At 43.1% G+C, this 19,066-nt stretch overlaps 1 protein-coding gene across 4 annotated transcripts; it reads left to right on the plus strand.

Moving 5' to 3' along the window:
- Positions 1-2,059: 2,059 nt before the first annotated feature.
- On the plus strand, positions 2,060-19,066 carry ACOT9 (acyl-CoA thioesterase 9). 4 transcript variants are annotated; one of them, XM_081001664.1, is made up of 16 exons: positions 2,061-2,638; positions 4,353-4,444; positions 5,726-5,752; positions 8,753-8,798; positions 9,246-9,416; positions 9,697-9,734; positions 10,357-10,440; positions 11,190-11,293; positions 11,810-11,883; positions 12,281-12,348; positions 12,817-12,928; positions 14,286-14,376; positions 16,446-16,531; positions 17,198-17,285; positions 17,473-17,623; positions 18,323-19,066. In XM_081001664.1, exons 1-16 carry the CDS (start codon positions 2,625-2,627, stop codon positions 18,388-18,390), a joined length of 1,314 nt encoding a protein of 437 aa, XP_080857790.1. In that variant the 5' UTR covers positions 2,061-2,624; the 3' UTR covers positions 18,391-19,066. The 4 variants fall into 4 exon arrangements, with proteins under 4 accessions (XP_080857791.1, XP_080857790.1, XP_080857793.1 ...); XM_081001666.1 differs by lacking the exon at positions 2,061-2,638 and adding an exon at positions 2,790-3,040; XM_081001665.1 differs by lacking the exon at positions 5,726-5,752 and having other exon boundaries at positions 2,060-2,638.

The following is a 19,066-nucleotide window of genomic DNA, read 5'->3' on the forward strand; positions in this document are numbered from 1 at the left end:
TCAGAAGTATATATAGTGAAAGGATGTACAAACACTGCATTTTCAACCTAGCATATTTTAAAAATTCTTATCTATCTACTTCTTTGCAAAGCTTCTGCTCTTTTCTTTGTTCACAATCTCAAAGAAAGATCATTCTTCCCCATTAACTTTCTTCCCTGTGGTAATGGCAACAACAGTGTTTATGTTAAACATATCCTCCATCCCAGTGTTTTGTAGAAAGCGCCTTCTTTCCAATTGTAGCAAAGAGTGACAATTTAGTTTTTTGGATTAACTATTTTTCCAGTATTAATTGCTATACAATTTGGACTCAAATGCTGCCAAATACCCAATTAAAAGAAAAAGAAAGCAATTATTGTATTATAAAGCCACTAATCTTTACTAAAATAGTTAACGTGGGAAAGAAACTTTGTAAAGAGACAGAGGAAGTTAATCCAGAGAAATGGATGTTGGGGTATGTAAGAAATACTTCTACTAAAAATACATGTATAACAATAATCCCGTTGATATAAAAATCATGTCATGTGTTCTGTATTAATCCAGAATAACAACTTTGACCTTTCTGAAGCTGTGAGGATGGAACAGTAGAAGGGACAACACCACTGTTGTCTGGTGCCCACTGGGACTAGTATGCTCTCTTAGAGGCAAACTACAATGAACATAATTATTTGAAGGAACGAATGTGTTTCAATGGCGTTTTCAAGGTATATGTACACAGCCTCAAAATGGCTGCCATTTACGTATGTCTGGGATGTGGGGCATACGGCTCTTGGGAATAACACTGCAATGGGGCAAAACCTCTATGGCTAACACCTCCCGTTTTCTGAGATAAAGTTATGGGATGAACCTTTCCTGGGCCAATTTTTGGTGTTCCAGTGTTAGAATAATAGAATTGTAGAGTTGGAAGGGATCCCAAGGGTAATCTAGTCCACTCCCCCCCCCCCAATGCAGAACTCCTGTCCACAGCCATCAATGGGTGAGCTCAAACCACCAACCTTTTGGTTAACAGCAAGACTCGCTGGGGTTTGAAGGAGCCTTGCAGGCATCCTTCCTCCAGTGCTGTTCTGATTTGGTTTTAAGGACTGGATTTTATTGACTGTGGTACAGTGACTGAGGTACAGTGGTACCTCAGGTTACATATGCTTCAGGTTACATATGCTTCAGGTTACAGACTCCGCTAACCCTGCGCGGCGGCAGCAGGAGGCCCCATTAGCTAAAGTGGTGCTTCAGGTTAAGAACAGCTTCAGGTTAAGTACGGATCTCCGGAACGAATTAAGTACTTAACCTGAGGTACCACTGTATTGCATTTTATATGTAAACTTGCTTGATAAGTCACACTGGAGTGAAAAGTGGTATACAGTGGAACCTCGGGTTGTGAACGTGATCCGTGCAGGAAGCACATTTGCAACCCGCAGCACTGCGTCTGCGCACACCGCGATTTGGCGCTTCTGTTCATGCACAAAGCGCGATCTAGCGTTTCTGCGCATACACGAGTGCCAAAACCCGGAAGTAACCTGTTCCAGTACTTCCGCGTTGGGCGTGGTGCGCAACCCAAAAACATGTAACCTGAAGCATCTGTAACCCGAGGTACCACTGTATATAAGGTAAAGGTACCCTTGCCCGTACGGGCCAGTCTTGCCAGACTCTAGGGTTGTGCGCTCATCTCACTCTATAGGCCGGGAGCCAGCGCTGTCCGCAGACACCTCCAGGTCACGTGGCCAGCGTGACAAGCTGCATCTGGCGAGCCAGCGCAGCACACGGAACGCCGTTTACCTTCCCGCTAGTAAGCGGTCCCTATTTATCTACTTGCACCCGGGGTTGCTTTCAAACTGCTAGGTTGGCAGGCGCTGGGACCGAGCGACGGGAGCCGACCTTTCGATCGGCAAGCCCTAGGCGCTGAGGCTTTTACCCACAGCGCCACCCGCGTCCCTACCACTGTATATACAAAGTGAGAAATAAATAAGTAAAAGGAGCCCAATGCTGAAACCAATATGGTGCCCTCTGGATCTTGCTGGACTTCAACTCCCAGAACCTCTTGGCCATGCTGTCTGGGGTGGGGCTCATGGGAGTTGGAGTCCAATGGGAGGGCACCCTATTGCCTTCCCTTAAGGACTGGACTCCCAACTCCAGCTTTTATGCATGCGTTGAACGGGTGAGAAAAAAACCTAATTTTGAATCTAGCCCACTATGGAGTAGATCCCGGCACTCTAAGCACACTGACTTGGGAGCAAGTCCCCACTGAGTGGCGTTGCGCTGTAAACTCGCCAGCCACTCGTGCCATTAATCCTTCCCCGCACGGCCCTGAACTCGCAAGCACACCGGAGAATCAAGCCTAGCAGTATGAGGGGGGACGAAGTCAACGGAGAGCGGCTCCTCCGAATGTAATGGACGAACCCGACGCCTAAGCGCGGAGATAGGCCCTTGGGAGCAACTACTGCGGGGAAGAGGGGCGCGTTCTGCCGCAGACACCAGCAACCCTTCCGAAGAGCTTGCTGGTCCAGGCGGCGGGGCCGAGTTCCTGTTCCAGGCGTGGCTGCTGCGTGCCTTGGTAGAGTGAGTCACAGGGCTGTCAAGGCGGTTTCCCAAGTGCCGCAGGAAGGCGGGCTGCAGCCTGTGCAAGGAGCAGAATGTTGTCCCCGAGGTAAGGCAATTCTTGGCGGCGGCGTCTGCATCCAGCCGGCTCGGGGCGGGGAAGAGGCTCCGCACAGGCAGGCGCGCGGCACTTCCAGGGCCGAGTGGCAGCGCCGAGGTCGGTTAATAGAAAGCCAGGCAGACGCGACCGTTTAGGGAGAGCGGAGGCCCGCCCCTCCTTCCCCTTTCTCCCCGCTTCGGCCTGCGCCCTGGCAGGACGGGAAGACCTGGCCGGAGCCAAACATTGCTTTCGGACGTACGCCTTGTCTGGGGCCTCCTTTTCCTGGGAGACAAGCGCTAGACACGGCATACGGTCTCTGGGCTCCAGAGGACTAGCCTCGTGACAGCAGGAAGCCGCAAGAAGTGCCACGGCAGCAGCGCATAGTGCAGTTGGAATCACGCTGACTCCGAAGTAAAGTCCTCCCTGGTTTCCCTGGAACTTACACCTGCGTAAATGTGACTAGGACCGCGGACTTAAAGACTAACGAATATTGTTAATTTCAGGAGGAGAATTTGGTGGGGTTGGGCACCAGTGAGTCACTCTGGACAGGCTCGTTGAGTGGAAGTTCTGCCACCCATTTTTGAGTATTTTAATGCAACGTTTGGCCAAGTATGAAAGTTAAAAGTTATTCTACACTCAACTGTATTCATAAAGTACCAGGGCACACAGGACGGGTGGTGCTTGGGCCAATGGCCTTGGCCAGTTTGTGCTTTTGCCTCCCCACCACTGACAGGCCAGCCCTGCAAGATAGCATCTCCGCATGCTTCAGTGCTCCTTGCTTGTGCCTGGCAGGAGCACCCTGTTGAGAGAGGAACGGCCACTGCTGCTGAACCCATTCAACTTCCCTGCTGTCCCATGAAAACCCCCTTGTGAGGCTAACTAAAGCTAGATGATACTAGGATATGGGAAAGGTATCCCTATCTACAAAGGAAACAACAGATGTACCAAAGCCTATATTATCCAGGCTCGGGTAGATAATGAAAGGGAAAGACAGTTGGTCACCCCAGCAGGGTCAGTGGCATGACACATAGCAGGGATAGCAGGCGCAATATCTCTTCTGGTTTCAGCTGCAAGTTAGGAAAACCTTCACCTGTTGCATAACAGCCATGGAACATGCAACTGTACAGGAACCCACTTGGAGCAAGTAGATTAAGAACCCCACTGAGAAACAGCCAGGCGCATCCTGGTTAGTGCTGCCTTTCTCCTGATCTGCATACAGAGGACAGCCCAAAGCAATGAGCAACAGTTAACAGCCAGAGCACAGAGTTCCTCAACCTGGATGCACCATAGGTGTTGTGAAGAAGAAGGGGAGGGGTGGTCCCACCAGCTCAACCACTGTTGGTGTTTCAGCATCCTCCCTCATGGGGTGGGGTGGGGGGAAACGAGTGACTGCAAGTATACTTCTCCCTTCCTTGTTGCAGTGGCCCTCTTAGTGTGGCGACACCTTAGTCTTCCTGGATCCAGACTTTGATTCTGCAAGGCAGAAATGTTCGTGCCTCTTTGGCCAGCAGTGGCAGTGCTGTCAGTGGCCCACAACTTGCCTGCATTTTAGCAGTTCAGCCAGCATTTCTGTTCTGATAGTGATGCTTTCATACTTCCAGCCCGGTGGAACTTCTGCCATATCCTCTGGCTCCCATTTCATGGATCTCAAGTATAGGATTGCACTTTTAATGCCACCTATGATATCATACTCTTGACAGTATTCATTCTCCTTTTGATGCAGATGGTTTTCATTAAGCAAGGCCTGTCCCCCCTTGGCCAGGATGTTGACTTCCTCCACCAGTGGCTCCCACATTTCCCAGACTATGGAGGAAGGTAATGTAACTGGGCTGGCAGGTGTGAGAATACCTGCAGGCAGGTGTGAGAATACGACCAGAAAGGTTGATCTGTTTGTTTAGTGGCATCTGTAGCAGTAATAGCTGTAACTGGGCTTCTATTTATGTGGGAACTGTTTTTGAAACAAATATGTTCTTAGTGTAACTTTTCCCAGCAGTAAACAGAAAGTAAAAGCAACAAACACAGTGAGTTGTCATTAGAAGCACATCTCTCCATGGCATCAAATTGCTTAGTGGAAGAAAACTGGACCCTCCAGAATGATACCCAGGGACCTTGAGGCCTCTCTGCATCAACATCCACATTTACATGTGACAAGAAGGGAAACTATATTTTTTATGAAATGGCCTTGCTCTATGGCTGCAATGGGTGAGGGGTGTCTCAATAGTGTTGGGTGCCTCAGCAGCGCTTGACTTAGGGCAGTGCAGGCAGTTCCCCTGCATGGGGAACCGAGTTGAGGGGACGCAAAATAATAACAATAACAACCACAATAAAACCCATCTATTATATATAAGTGTTGTGTGCCAAATTTTGTCCCAACTCAAGGTGCCATATTACCAAAGTCTAACACAGTCTAGCAAACCAGCCCTGTTATCTTAACCTTCCCACAATTTACAGTGACTGGCTAGTTCCATGCAGGCAGTGGCCTGCATCATCAACACCAGTTCCTTGTAACACTTTATTATGCAATCCATAATAGATAAGAGTGCAAACACGTGTTTTGAATTAAGTAGTTGTTTAACCACGTCTGTTATTATTCTGTATACTGCAGCCTAGAATGTCTGCATTTGCAGGCAGAGCCACCACAGATGAAATAAGGTTTCTTTCTCTCTTACAATACCCCAGTCTAGCACATGGGAGACATTCTGTTCAGTTTTATCTATGATACACAATTTTGTTACCTTTTTTAATTTAGATTTTAGGAATCTTACTGAAAGTCATTGTGCTTTTATTATACTTTGTGTGATATAACTATAATAATAGTTATGAGAAACGTGGAATAGAGGAGATAAAGGAAGCAAACACAGCTATTCAGTACCCTGCGGTGCTATGTACACTTGGAAAACAAACAGAGGGACATCTTAACGTTAGCACAGAAATAAATGATCAGTACAATAGAATTAAATCATATGTTAGCACTCTTGTGCATACACTTCTACATTTTGTGACTGAGTCCAAAATGACCAGGAAAACAATGCAATTAGGGTTTTTGCCTTGTGTTTTACGACACTGATAATCTAAATGGCTTTTTCTACTTTACAGGACATTCACCCATTCATGTGAATAATGGTGTGTTGTGGTAACCTGTATGCATTTTAATATGGCTATATATCTGCTTCTATCTTGCTTCTATCTTTCTTTGTTGGATGGTTAATGAAATATACACATTAATATTTTCTGGTACCGGTTGCTAGTTAGTGTTTTTGGTGGCACTATATGGGTTCACACTGCTAAACAAATAAAGCATGTCTTTTTAATCAAAATATCATCTCTGTATGCCTGCATCTTGTGCTGTTATTTATGTTTACAATAAATCAGAAGACAAGTACCCAGGGACTTGTATAGATTTATGTTGAATCTAGAACCTTGTATTCAAATAACTGGGGGGCAAGCTGTGCCTCTTAAATCCCTGGCTCATGATCTCCAGTTTTCCAAAGCTTTCTTAAGTCCATGTCCTTCCAATGGTTCAAAGTGTCATTTACAGACCAACATAAGAAAAAGAGAGGTTGGTAAGCGTGACATTTTGTAATACTTTGAAATAAATATGGGTCCAATCATACGTATGCAACCTCTTATTCCTAGTCCCTGTGTGAGGATTTGCCTCAGTCCTACTTTTTTATTTTGTTTCCCCTTACTCAGCTCCATACCATTTCTACCCACTTTTTCCTAATGTTCAAACTTCAGACCAATGACATCTTTCCCCCATTTCCTTTAACCATTTACCAGATGGGCCTATAGGGACATTGCTAGTCAACACCTAGCCAATTCTATGTGCTTCACTTAATAAGAGTTTGACAGAACAAAGGGCAGTAGCTCAGCGATAGCATATCTGCTTTGCAAGCAAAATGTTCTTCTGGATTCAATTCATGGCATCTCTAGGTAGGGCTGGGAAGGACTCCTGCCTGAAATCCTGGAGATCCACTGGTACTCAAATGTTGACAGTACTAAGCTAGATGGACCAGTGGTGTGACTCTATAAGGCATCTCCCTGTGCACTGTCTTAAGATACTTCATTTGTAGTAATTTGGAATGCTGTTTCCATATTTGCGTGTGAGGGTAATACAGCTTGTAACTATTCTTTCAGGCAGTCTTTCCCCACATTTGGACAGACGTAAGCAGAACAAATGTGTTGGGTGGGAAGCAATTTCACTCCTCAACAGTGGTGCAATATCCATGATTAAGGATGGATTATCTCTGTCTCTCAAGGGGCAAATAGCTTTCTGAAGGACAACCAGCTGGTGCTATGTGTCAATGAGTTGTGGTCAGCAGTAGCATATCAGCACACAGAAAGATAAGGAAAGCAAACAATACAGCTTGTATAGTTGAGCAACACCACTTTACGATATGAAAATTGGGTTGTTTTGATACTGTTAGGCTAATTACTGCGAATGAGCAACACCAGACAATTATTGTGTTATTGGGGCCATCAAGAAAAAAAGAAGTCATATTCCTTAATATCTGGAAGTATCTCCCTTTTTTGGATTTAGGCAGTGGAGTAGCAGAGAAATGCTCTTGTTTGAATGTGGGAAAAATGAAGAATCATAGAGATACTGGGAGGTTTTTGAGCTTGAGTTTAGCTGTGCCAGAAGCAGCATGGAAGGAACTACAGGGGCCCACTCTATACATTGCTCTGTGGAAACCTGAGGATTAGTGATTGTGTTTCCCATTTTAAGGGTCAGCTTGTTTCCACTAAGCTCTGCTTGAATAAGATCATCAGTTTCCAATTCTCTCTTGTGCAAAGGAAACAAAAACCTGTGGTGCTGCTTCTGGAATCTCCTACCACTTGAGAAAGGAAAAGTGTTTAACAGGAAATGTTACTACTTTTATAGCTCAAAAGAAATACAAGCATGTGTATAATGGCAGTTTTTTTTTTATTTTAAAGACTGAATGTACTAGGGGAGGGAACATCTTATCCCTACAGTCCAGACACAGAAGGAACATCTGGTTGATGTGGCTTCCCTGCTTGTCCTAATGGGTTGATGGCAGAATAGTCTGTATGGGCTGATTCCTGCAGAGGGGTGATACTGATCCATAGGAAATATACCTGCAGCTCCCAAGGACATTCCTTCAGGAGTATTGACCACTGCTGTACAGATGTACCCTAAACACAGCCTATGGATGGAAGTCAGTGTTGGCCTTACCATGAGATGAAGTGAAGCTACTGTCTCAGATCATGGATTGAAAAACTGAGGGCAGCAAAAATGGGCCACTCCTTAAATTGCAAAAAGTATACATGAAGCACACCAATCTGACCATTCATAGGATGAAAATAGGTCTAGAGCAGAGGTGTTCTGGAACAGGGTGGCTAACTGATGTACCTTCAGATTGTTGTTGAATTCTGACTCCCATCATCCCTGCCAGCATGGCCAGTGGTCAGGAACAATGGGAGTTGCAGTACAACAAACACCTAAAGGTTCACAGGTGAGCCATCCCTGTTCTAGAATATATATGATATTAGCAGGTGGTGAGTGGCTAGAAAAATAAGTCTGGACCACAAATTTTGAAATTTGCCCTGGTAGGTTAGGTGGACTGCATGTGTTTATTATAGTTGACCTGGAAGAAGAGTCCTCTGACTCCTGTACTTTAAGAAAAGTGTCATCCATCCAGTTTGTTCAATGGCAAAGAGCATTCTGATATGTAGCGGCAACTTTTTGCCTGTGCACATGGAAGCTTGGCTCTGTTCATGGGTTTCCCTTATAATATCAGAGCATATGAATACAGAAATTTATGAATGTAGACTGAGTAACATACACATTCATTTTAGAATGTGCAGGCTTTCTTGCTGGGTCAAATTTGACTTTCACACACACACACACACACACACACACACACACACACACACAAGTCACAAGGATCAGTTGGATATTTTTGGTTGTAAAAAGATAAAAGCTGTCATAGTCTCTTGTGGTTATAATGGTGTATCCCCTGATAGCAGGAATGAACTTCACCAGCTGTTGCTTTTCATCTTCTCTTTTGCATGATTTTGCTTACTCTTCTGCTTCTTGGGAGGGTAGTAGTACCCTTTTGGTCAGTTAATGCATCAAATATTTCTGATTTTGTTGTGTTGCAGTGCGAAATAGATTGAGGGAGATAGTGGGAGCATCTACCAATTGGAGGTATGACACATGCAAAGCTTTCTTTGATTTTTTGATAGTTGCATTTCAAAATAAAGCAGAGCTGATTGGAATGTCCTCTTTCAGAGATTTAACCATCTGTCTTCAAACTCTGAGGGTCTTTGCCCCTACAGGAATGATGGTGATGATTATGATAATACTTCTCATAAATGTTAATAGTTTATATGCATTATCTTAGTAATCCTTTAAAAAAAATCCTTCAGAGAAAGTCAATTATTATTATCCCTAAATTACAAAAATGATTTGGATCTGATAGTGCTTGCCTTAGGCTGTAACCAGGTTCAAGGTGGGCCCAAGATTTGAACTGGTGATTTTCCAGCTCAAAGATCTTGATCTTAACCATTATGCTATGTAACTCTATTCTAGTAAACGTGTATTACATTTTTCAACCTGTGTCCATCTGGAATCATCTGATTTGTTTTCCTCCAGAGACCATGTGCAAGCAATGAATGAAAGAAAAGCTTTACATACCCTCCTTGCAAAAAACCAAGCTGACCTGCCCCCTAGGAAAATGAGAGACAGCTATATAGAAGTTATTCTGCCTTTGGGAAGTCAACCTGAAATAAGAGAAAAATATCTGAACGTGCACAACTCTGTCAGGTAAAATCAGTTGCCTTTTTAATAGAATGAATATCTTCCTACTTGGTGCCTTACCATTTGCACTGTTATCCATTTTGACTTAAAAATCCCCCCCCCCCCCACCTGGCTCTCCTAATTATTATATGTGAATTTTCAAAAGGATCAAACTATTGAGATGTTTAATGATAAATTTTTAAACTTCAGATTGTACTTTTTTTTTAAACACCGTCATAGAACTATGTTGGATTCGTCCCAGTATCTTGCAAAGTAATCTTACCATGTACCATTTTAACCTTGGTAGGTTTGGCCGAATTCTTGAAGATCTTGATAGCTTAGGAGGTATGTAACAGCCATGCAGTTTCATTGATCTGATAGTCAGATTAATTTGGGTAATTAGAATTCTGGGGTCAGATATTACACAGAACTGGGATGCGAGAGAAAGGCGTGTGAGTTACTCGGGCTTCCACTTTTTTGCAGTTCCTGTGTAAATGCTCAAATATTGAAGAGTGACATATGTGACCTAAATGAGTTGTGCTCATGAATGCCCTCAACCTGCAGGAGCTAGATGGGAAATCTTTCCTTGCTATGGCGAGGGTGGTGAATAGAGAGAATGGTTCCTTGATTTTCTGAGATCCTTAGAGAAGGCAGCCAGTCTGTGATGCAAAGCACGACTATCCAGAAAGAAACAAGGGCTGCCAAAATCTCAGAAACCTTTTCCCAAGCCAGGATTTGTGTTTTGGTGGTGCAGTGCATCCACGGGAGCTCTTCACATGACTGATTGAATGAACCCATTTTAATTATATTTGTGAACGAGACATTTTCATGCATGTTCCTTGTTTGTTTGAGCTTGTCAAGTGTTATGACACAAATACCACATTGTAAAAATTTTACTGCACCCCTTTCATAAAAAAATTAAATACAGAGAATAAATCATGCAGTCTCTTTCATCCTTTCTCTACAGTTCTGATTTGTTATACACACACAAAGCATGAAGCTGGTCAGATGTCTCCTTTGTCGATTGTTACAGCGCTGGTGGATAAAATTGGTACGGTGTTGTTGGATCTATTAAAAAACTTAATGCTTGAACTAGGAGTGCTCGCTGTGTTGGGTAAAAAGAGCTAGGCTTCATTTTGACATAAATGTTGGGGGGAAGGGCAGGAGCTAACTGCTCCACCTCTTTTGGATAAGACTTTCTTCAGGCTGCCAGATGTTACAGTAAATGTACATTTGCTTCCAAAACAACACCTGTGTTTCCATGCCCCTACTTTCATTTTAACAACTTGTTAGGTCCATTATGTCATGAGTTCCGCCCCCTCTGCTTCTCCCCTACACTAAATCAGTGATGTGGAGCAGGGCAGTGCTGAAATCACACATTTCTCCAATTAGATACTGCCCCAAGAGGAAAGGCAGCAAAATGTGTTGTAGCCATTTTCTGTGGCAAATGTGCACTTCCTGTTGCATCTTGCTTGACCTGAAGAAGGTGCCTGGCAAACCTTTCTAGGCAGCATTCTACAGCTGGAGTCTGAGAAGGCTCCTCTCCCTAGTAGCCACCCAGCTCACTTCTCTTGCTGGTGGCACCCAGAGTAGGCCTTTAAAAAGGATCTTAAGGGGTGTGGGGCAAAGGCAGTCTTTTAGGTATCCTTGTCCCAAGTCATTAAGGGCTTTAAAGGTTAAAATGGGCACTTTTTCTGACTTGTAATAGATTACCAGAGGTAAGTTAGCTTCCTTGAGCTAGAGAAATTAAGTTACTTATCTTTAGTGTCTATGCTCTGACTCCTGTTTGTTTGCTTTTAGGATTATGGAAGCAGGATATTCGTCCAGACTGTGATATCAAGTTCGTTGGGAATGTTTCATGGGTAGGAAGGACATCAATGGAAGTAAAGATGCACATGCTTCAGGTTGTAATTTTTCCATATAAAAAGTAATACACTTTATGAGTGCCTGAGAGTTCTAAAACAAGGGCCTGGTTCACATATGGCATTAAACCACAGTTAAAAACAAACTGGTTTAATGTGAACGTGCACATTAGTTCTCTCTGCTCTGCTTTTGCACTTGTCGCATCACCAGGAAATCTGACATGTTGTGAGGTCCCACCCCGGGCTTTTGGTTTGTTTCTCTCCAAACAAACCCTAGCTGGCAATTAAGGTTTGTTCTTGGGTTATTGCTTGCATGTATTTTGGGAGAAAGAAACCATGAGCCTGACTTGTTTTCTGATGGTGCAGCTGGAGAGAGAGAGAGAGAGAAACGCAGTGTGCCCCAGTTTCCAATAAACCATACCTTGTATTTAGCTATAGTTGAATGTGGTGTGTAAACCAAGCCACTATGAAGGCAGAACATAAGGGTCTTCTTTGCGTTATCAGCAGGAACAAGACTAGTTTGCTAAAGATGATTTCCCTTCCATTGTTTTCTTTTAGTTTCATGATGGTGCCTATCATCCTGTATTAGATGCAACTTTTGTCATGGTGGCCCGTGATCCAGAAAACAAAAGGTAAGGCTTTCAGTAGACCATTGGGAATAATTGTACAGTGACAAGTGGTAAAGTCTTTTGCTGAAGGGAGGACAAAAGAGGAGAGAGCTGCTTGCCCAGTGGGGGCCGAGCTGCAACACTAGCTTCCTGACACGACTGCTGCTTACTGAAAAGTGGGGAGAGATCAGGGTTATGCCGGTGTACTGGTGGAAGTGCTGCATTGGCTCTGCTGGTGGGCTGCATAGCCTCCTCACCCCTCTCCCTCTTGGTAAGTGACAATGATGCCTCTGCCAGGACGCTAACACTATAGCTCTGTCCCGCCTGGAGAGCTGGTTCTGGTGATAGTCAAACGCTGCTGCATTCAAACACTCAGGCAGGCATATACACACCTCATTTATTTCCTCCCCTTTATTCACAGGCCAGCATTTGTGAACCCACTGATTCTTGAAAGTCCAGAAGAGGAAAAAATCTTTAAGGAAGGCGAAGGTATGTAATGCATTCCTCGGGGTTGTGAAGAATTTCTGGTTGTGGTCCATTCTCCCATTTCATAAAGGGCATTTAAAGATGGATTTTCAGGGTTCTCCCTCCAGCTCTGCTCTTATAAGTATTGAATATGTGGAAGATCAACATGATTAATAGATAATAGGGGAAGGAATTTAATTGTCCCAATTGGCTTGTAACAAGCCTGTCCACTCCATTTCACTTCCTTAAATATCCTTTTAAAGCCATGGAAGCCAGTGGCCATCATTATGCTATGCTGGCCACTTCCGCAGGTGAATTATGCCTTGGGTGAAGAAATACTTTCTTTTGCCTGCCCCAAACTTACCACTGATCAATTTCCTTTGCTGACCCAATGTGTCATTATTAGTTTTGAAACAGGAGGGGATTGGATACAGTTATTGGAAACTTATTTCCACCAAGTAATTTTCTGCTCATTTTCATTTACTCGGTTAGCAAACAAGACCAGAAGAGTTGATTCCAGTAGGGCTTCCTTGCTAAAAATGGCTCCTACTGCAGAAGAAAGAAACATTGTACATGACATATTTCTTAATACACTGGACCCAAGGTAGGTGGCGGGGCAATGAATGCTTTTACAAACTTTACTTCTGTTCGGGTCTGAATTTTCTTAAAGGTGGCAACTTGTTATTCTATCATTTCTCAGCATGTACCTATTTCAGGCATTGAAAAAAGGGCTGCTCAGATGTTGTTTCCCCTTCTTTTGCCTTGTGCAGAAGTGAATGCCCAGGCCAGGAGATCCTGCATTTATTTATTTGCGTTTTATATCACTCTTACTCCAGTTGGGAACCAAGAGAGGTATACCATATAATTAAAATACTGGTACAAAAATAATATTTACAGCCCTACTAAAAAACAAAATCTAAAAAACCAAAGTGACTAACTCTGACCTTAGGTTCTCTTCTAACCCTGGATACTGAAACTGCTAGAGGAGGCAATGTCAGTATCAACAGTCAGGAGACATTTGTGAATGTTATTTTTATTACCCTTGTGTTTCTCTGGGCAGCATATGCAAGATTGTCCAAAATTATTCTTACTAGTCCTTCTCAAATAAGTTAGATCAGTGGTTCTCAAAGGGTGTGGCAGGAGAGGATTGCAAGTGTGGCAGGAAGATTCAACAACAGTCAGTATTATATGTTTGAGAACCGCTGAGTTAGTCTGAGAAGTTAACCCTGTGCAGTATGTTAGGCTGAGAGATACGGCTGACCTGAGGCTGCCAGTGAGTTTCATGGCTACGTGGGGATTTGAACCTGGTTCTCCCTGATCTTAGGCTGGCATTCTAACTATTGCACCACTTTGGCTCTAAGAGGTATCCCCCTGGCTCCCCACCAAGGTGACAAAGCTGGCCTGAGGTAACTCACACAGAAGCTATTCAAGGGAAAATGACACACTGATTCCCTCCCCCCCCAAAAAACCCTGGGATTGATGGGAAGCCATAAAATTATCTGAACCTTTAAAGATGAAGTGCTTTATTTTAAAGTCCCGAAAAGCTTTAAACAGCTTTGTCCAGCAACTGGATTTTTTTATTGCAAAAAACTGACCACAAAATGGGTCTTAAAAAACACAGGAGTGGATACATAGGCCATGTTGCAATGAGTAGATGGCGATTCCCCCCAGAAACAAAGGCCAGTGTACTCTTTGGCTGAGTGGATATTTGAATCCAGACCTCTTCATTCCAAGTGTAGCACATTTAACTACATCTATTACACGCATCCTGGTTGGGGCATTCACTATGCGTGTCACAGTGCAATGACGATGATGTGTGTGAGCCTAAGGCCTGCTTGTTGTCGCACTATGTGGGAGACATGGGGGGAGTAACATTCAGACAACCCCAGGTGGAGGTTAAGCAGGGGCTTTGCTTCGTAACGTTGAGCTGAGACAGCATCTAAACTCTCCTCCTCTCATAGGACAGTGAGTTTTCGGAGTCGGCTGCTGCCACCCACCGCAGTGTGGATGGAAGATGCAAAACTGAAAGGTCTGGAAATCTGCCATCCTCAGGTATTTGCAGAGAGCTATAGCATGATTGTGTTAGGGGTGGGTTTTGTTTTGCTCTTGGTAAACAGATGTTTGACTTCTTATCCGAGCTGTGATATTTGATGGTGCTTCGGTTATATGATAGAAATTACAATCTTTTTCATTCTGAAGTTATCTATCCATGTAAGAAAGTAGTCTTGATAGATTTTTGTAGTCACACAATTTTTTGTGAGTCACCTTCAAGAGTCAGCTTAATTTTTAATTGTAGCATTACAAGAAGGCTTCCTAGCTGTATTATTCTGAAGCTCTTTCCCACTGCGGAGGAGGTCCCACTAAGCATATCATGTGAACATTATTGGTTCATGGCTGCTGGCAGTGTATTTGCCAGAGATGCTGAGCAGCTTTCCAGTAAATGTTAGCACATCCGTTGACATACTTAGGAAATCCATATTTCATCCCTGCCCTCCTCCAGGCACTCCACCTCCGTGTCATTGTGTATTGTTGTTGTTGTTTAGTCGTTTAGTCGTGTCCGACTCTTCGTGACCCCATGGACCAGAGCACGCCAGGCACTCCTGTCTTCCACTGCCTCCCGCAGTTTGGTCAGACTCATGTTTGTTGCTTCGAGAACACCATCCAACCATCTCGTCCTCTATCGTCCCCTTCTCCTTCTGCCCTCAATCTTTCCCAACAACAGGGTCTTTTCCAGAGAGTCTTCTTTTCTCATGAGGTGGCCAAAGTATTGGAGCCTCAGCTTCAGGATCTGTCCTTCCAGTGAGCACTCAGGGCTGATTTCCTTCAGAATGGATGCGTTTGATCTTCTTGCAGTCCATGGGACTCTCAAGAGTCTCCTCCAGCACCATAATTCAAAAGCATCAATTCTTCGGCGATCAGCCTTCTTTATGGTCCAGCTCTCACTTCCATACATCACTACTGGGAAAACCATGGCTTTAACTATACGGACCTTTGTTGGCAAGGTGATGTCTCTGCTTTTTAATATGTTGTCTAGGTTTGCCATCGCCTTTCTCCCAAGGAGCAGGTGTCTTTTAATTTCGTGACTGCTGTCACCATCTGCAGTGATCATGGAGCCCAAGAAAGTAAAATCTCTCACTGCCTCCATTTCTTCCCCTTCTATTTGCCAAGAGGTGATGGGCCCAGTGGCCATGATCTTCGTTTTTTTGATGTTGAGCTTCAGACCATATTTTGCACTCTCCTCTTTCACCCTCATTAAAAGGTTCTTTAATTCCTCTTCACTTTCTGCCATCATCATTGTGTATTACAGCCATGAAAGAGCATGCAACAACCTACGGACTAGGTTCAGGTCTTTGCCAATGTGTTTTTAGCAAAAGGTACCAGCTGCTCAGTATATATTGCAGTCTTGTGCCCGTTCCTCTTCCTGTCCCCACTAATTGGTTGCAATCACAAAGTAAAGCTTGATAATAATTGCTGAGGAATATGTAAAATACCTCTTGCATATTGACATGTGATTAGAGCGTATTGATAGCTAGATTGATGATATAATTCCATTGCTCTCTTTTCTTCCTCACCGTTTTAATCATTGATTTGCATTTCTCACTTGATCCAAAATGCTTGTATCACCAAAGCTACATATGTACTTTACATTTAAAGTACAAAGAATCATAGGAGCTGCATTTTACCCCTCACAGAGTTACAATTATCAGTCCTCAGCATCCTTTGGGGGTGAGGAATGTTGTTTGCATTTGCTTTAAACGTATACTGTGTTGGCAGCCCAAATTTCCCTGCTGTCACTGGACAAAATTTCCTCTATCACCAGCATAATTTGACTGGCACAAAAAGTTGGTAGTTCTCACTATCCTTCATTGCAGTTGGTTGGACTGCAATGACTATTGGGAGTCCCTTCCACCTCTACAAATGGTATGATTCAGTGATACACAGTATATTGTATTCTATCCACAGATTATGCATTTTGTGCTTTTTGTTATGTTGCCAATAGCACAAATTCCTAATTACTTGTTTTATGGCTACCTTGATGGAGAACCAGAAATAAATATACGTTTTAAGTCAACATTTTCTGTAAGGGTGCATCATTCACCACTGAATATTTTTGACGGTAGGAACGCAACATTTTCAATAGAATCTTTGGGGGATTTCTCATGAGGAAGGCATATGAACTTGGATGGGCTTGTGCCTACAGCTATGGGTAAGTCGCAGGATGGTAATATTTATGGGACTTAAAGCCCGGCGAGTCTTTTGGGAGGGTGGGGGGAGGGGAAGAGGGCAGGAGTTCACTTGGTTCTCCCTCCAGACTTCCTCCTTCCCGGCTATGAGTGGGAAGAGCACCTTTCTCCTCTTGCACTCTCAAATCAGTACCATGTGAGCAGGGAAGAGGCCACGTAACCTTGTAAAGTGATTTGTTTTACAGATTCAGTACAGCAGCCTTCCCCAACTTGGTGCATTCCAGATGTTGCCCGACTACAGCTGCCATTTCCCCTCACTATTGGGAGTGATGGCAGGAGCTAGCTGGGAGTTCAACAACATCTGGGGGAGATCAGTTTGTGGAATGCAGCTGTAAAGTGATGCACCCAAAGACATTTGGGCTAATTTTGTAGGAGTTAGTGAAATCTCATACAACAAATGAGTATCACTAAGTTGGACAGTGAAAAACGTCTTAGGAACTGCCAGCTGGTCTTACCCCTTTCTTTCATAAAACAAAATTATTTAAAGCCTTTTCCTAATTGCAGGTGATATCTATACACAAAAATCAGCTTTTATGTCGTTTCTGATTTCTCATGTTTTTTCATGTTACTTACAACGCAGTGTTCCCTATGTTTCCCTTTTAAAAATGTATTATTTTCCTCCGCTCCAGAAACTCCCGGCCTTATGTGGTAGCTGTAGATGATATCATGTTTCAAAAACCAGTTGAAATTGGATCTTTGTTACTACTTTCTGCCCAGGTAATGGATTTATTCTACTGAAACCATTTTGATAGATCATACTGGTATAAATCATTTGGCTGTCCCTGAAAGTGAGCAATAACAAGTCAGAGAAACACTGGCTTTCCTTTTCAAATATTAAAATGTTGTGTCTTCCTTGTTCATTTCTGAATTTGGAGGCCCATAGTAGCTCTTTTTTGTTTTAAAGGTATGCTATACTGAAAAAAATAATGCCCAGGTTCGAGTACACAGTGAGGTGTATGATCCAGCTACCAGAGTGCACCATACAACCAATGTCTTCCACTTCACATTTATGTTAGAAAATGAGATACCAAGTATTGTTCCCAGAACATATGGCGGTGAGTACCTATTTTGGAAGCTTCACACAGTGCATGATATTGCATGCTGCAGTGCAAAAGTAATGGTATTATAGGATCATGGGCCCAGGATGGATTCCTTCCTGTTCTGGTTGTCCCCCACCCCAGTACCCCTTTTCCTCTCTTATCACCTCTCTTTCTGGGTTCATTTAGGTAGCCCAGAGAAGAATTGTATAGTACCATATTGGCTGTATATCTGTTTCAGCAGCAATATCATAAAAGGCAATTTGTGTAAGGTCATGAATTTAAGCTGTACTTTTAACATTTCATGGTCGGAATTTGGAAAAGTGTGTGACTTATATTCAGGCCAACATGGTAATTTGTGCATTCTGTTTTTTGTACTAACGTAGTTCAAACTGTGTGAATCTAGGTCCACAGTTCCTATCCATTTGTTTTGTTTTGTTATTTTAAGGTATTAATCTGCCCACTTCTTCAGTCTGTGCTGTGTGAACTAACCTAAATGAAAGGAGGAACGATGAAAGTGTTCTCAATGAAGACAGAGTAAAACTTTTATTCCAATTTTGGAAACAGGCAGGCTTAAAAGCGAGAACCCAGTGTGTGTAAGGAAAAAGTGTGAAAAATTGACTCGAGTATGTCTTACTAATTGACCACATAATCTTAGGAAGTTTGAGAAGTATCCATATAAATGACTTACGGTAGTTGCTTTTTCTTGTCTTTCAGAATCCATGCTGTATTTGGATGGGAAGCGGCACTTTGATTCCGCCATGAAAGAAAACATAGCACCCTAGCAGTGTGCCACCTTTGGAAGGAGATCGCCTTGGAAGCTTTAAGCATATTGCTTCTCCACAGGAGGTGGCAAAGCATTTCTGCCATTAAAAACAGTATGATCATGAATGCAGAAATGCTCTAAAGCACTTACTTTTATATCCATTTATTGTTTATTTCTATTTATACATAGTTTTTAGATTGATTTTTGTATTTCATATTGGCGTTTCATGTATTTTATGTATTTTTAACGCCAAAAGACGAACAAACTATATATCATGACCATCACAGTGGTCATTTGCTTTGCAAAGTGAACAAAGGTAGCTCTGAAAGGTGGAGGGTGAAGAAAATGCAGTCTGGAATCTGCCACTGAACATCTTTTGCATTGTTACTCAGAGGTGGTGATCAGTATACCATTTAAATTCATATGCTTTTCCTTAAATGTTTTCTACCACTGACTTCAGACTGATAAAAGCAGCTAAAGCTCCTGCACACTAATTGAAAAGGATTAAGCAGTTGCATGGTGTGTCAAGGCCACATCAGGTCCATGAAGACCATTACCCTGCCTATCACAGTGGAACTTCCTGAATTAAGCAAGAACGTCTCTTGATTTCAGCCTTTGATAAACTCCTACCAGATATGGAAATGTTTTACTGAATAATGTATTATATCCTATAATTTAAAAAATCATACGCTTGA

Source organism: Podarcis pityusensis, assembly GCF_964106645.2.
Source record: "Podarcis pityusensis genome assembly, chromosome: 4".
Taxonomy (NCBI): Eukaryota; Metazoa; Chordata; class Lepidosauria; order Squamata; family Lacertidae; genus Podarcis; species Podarcis pityusensis.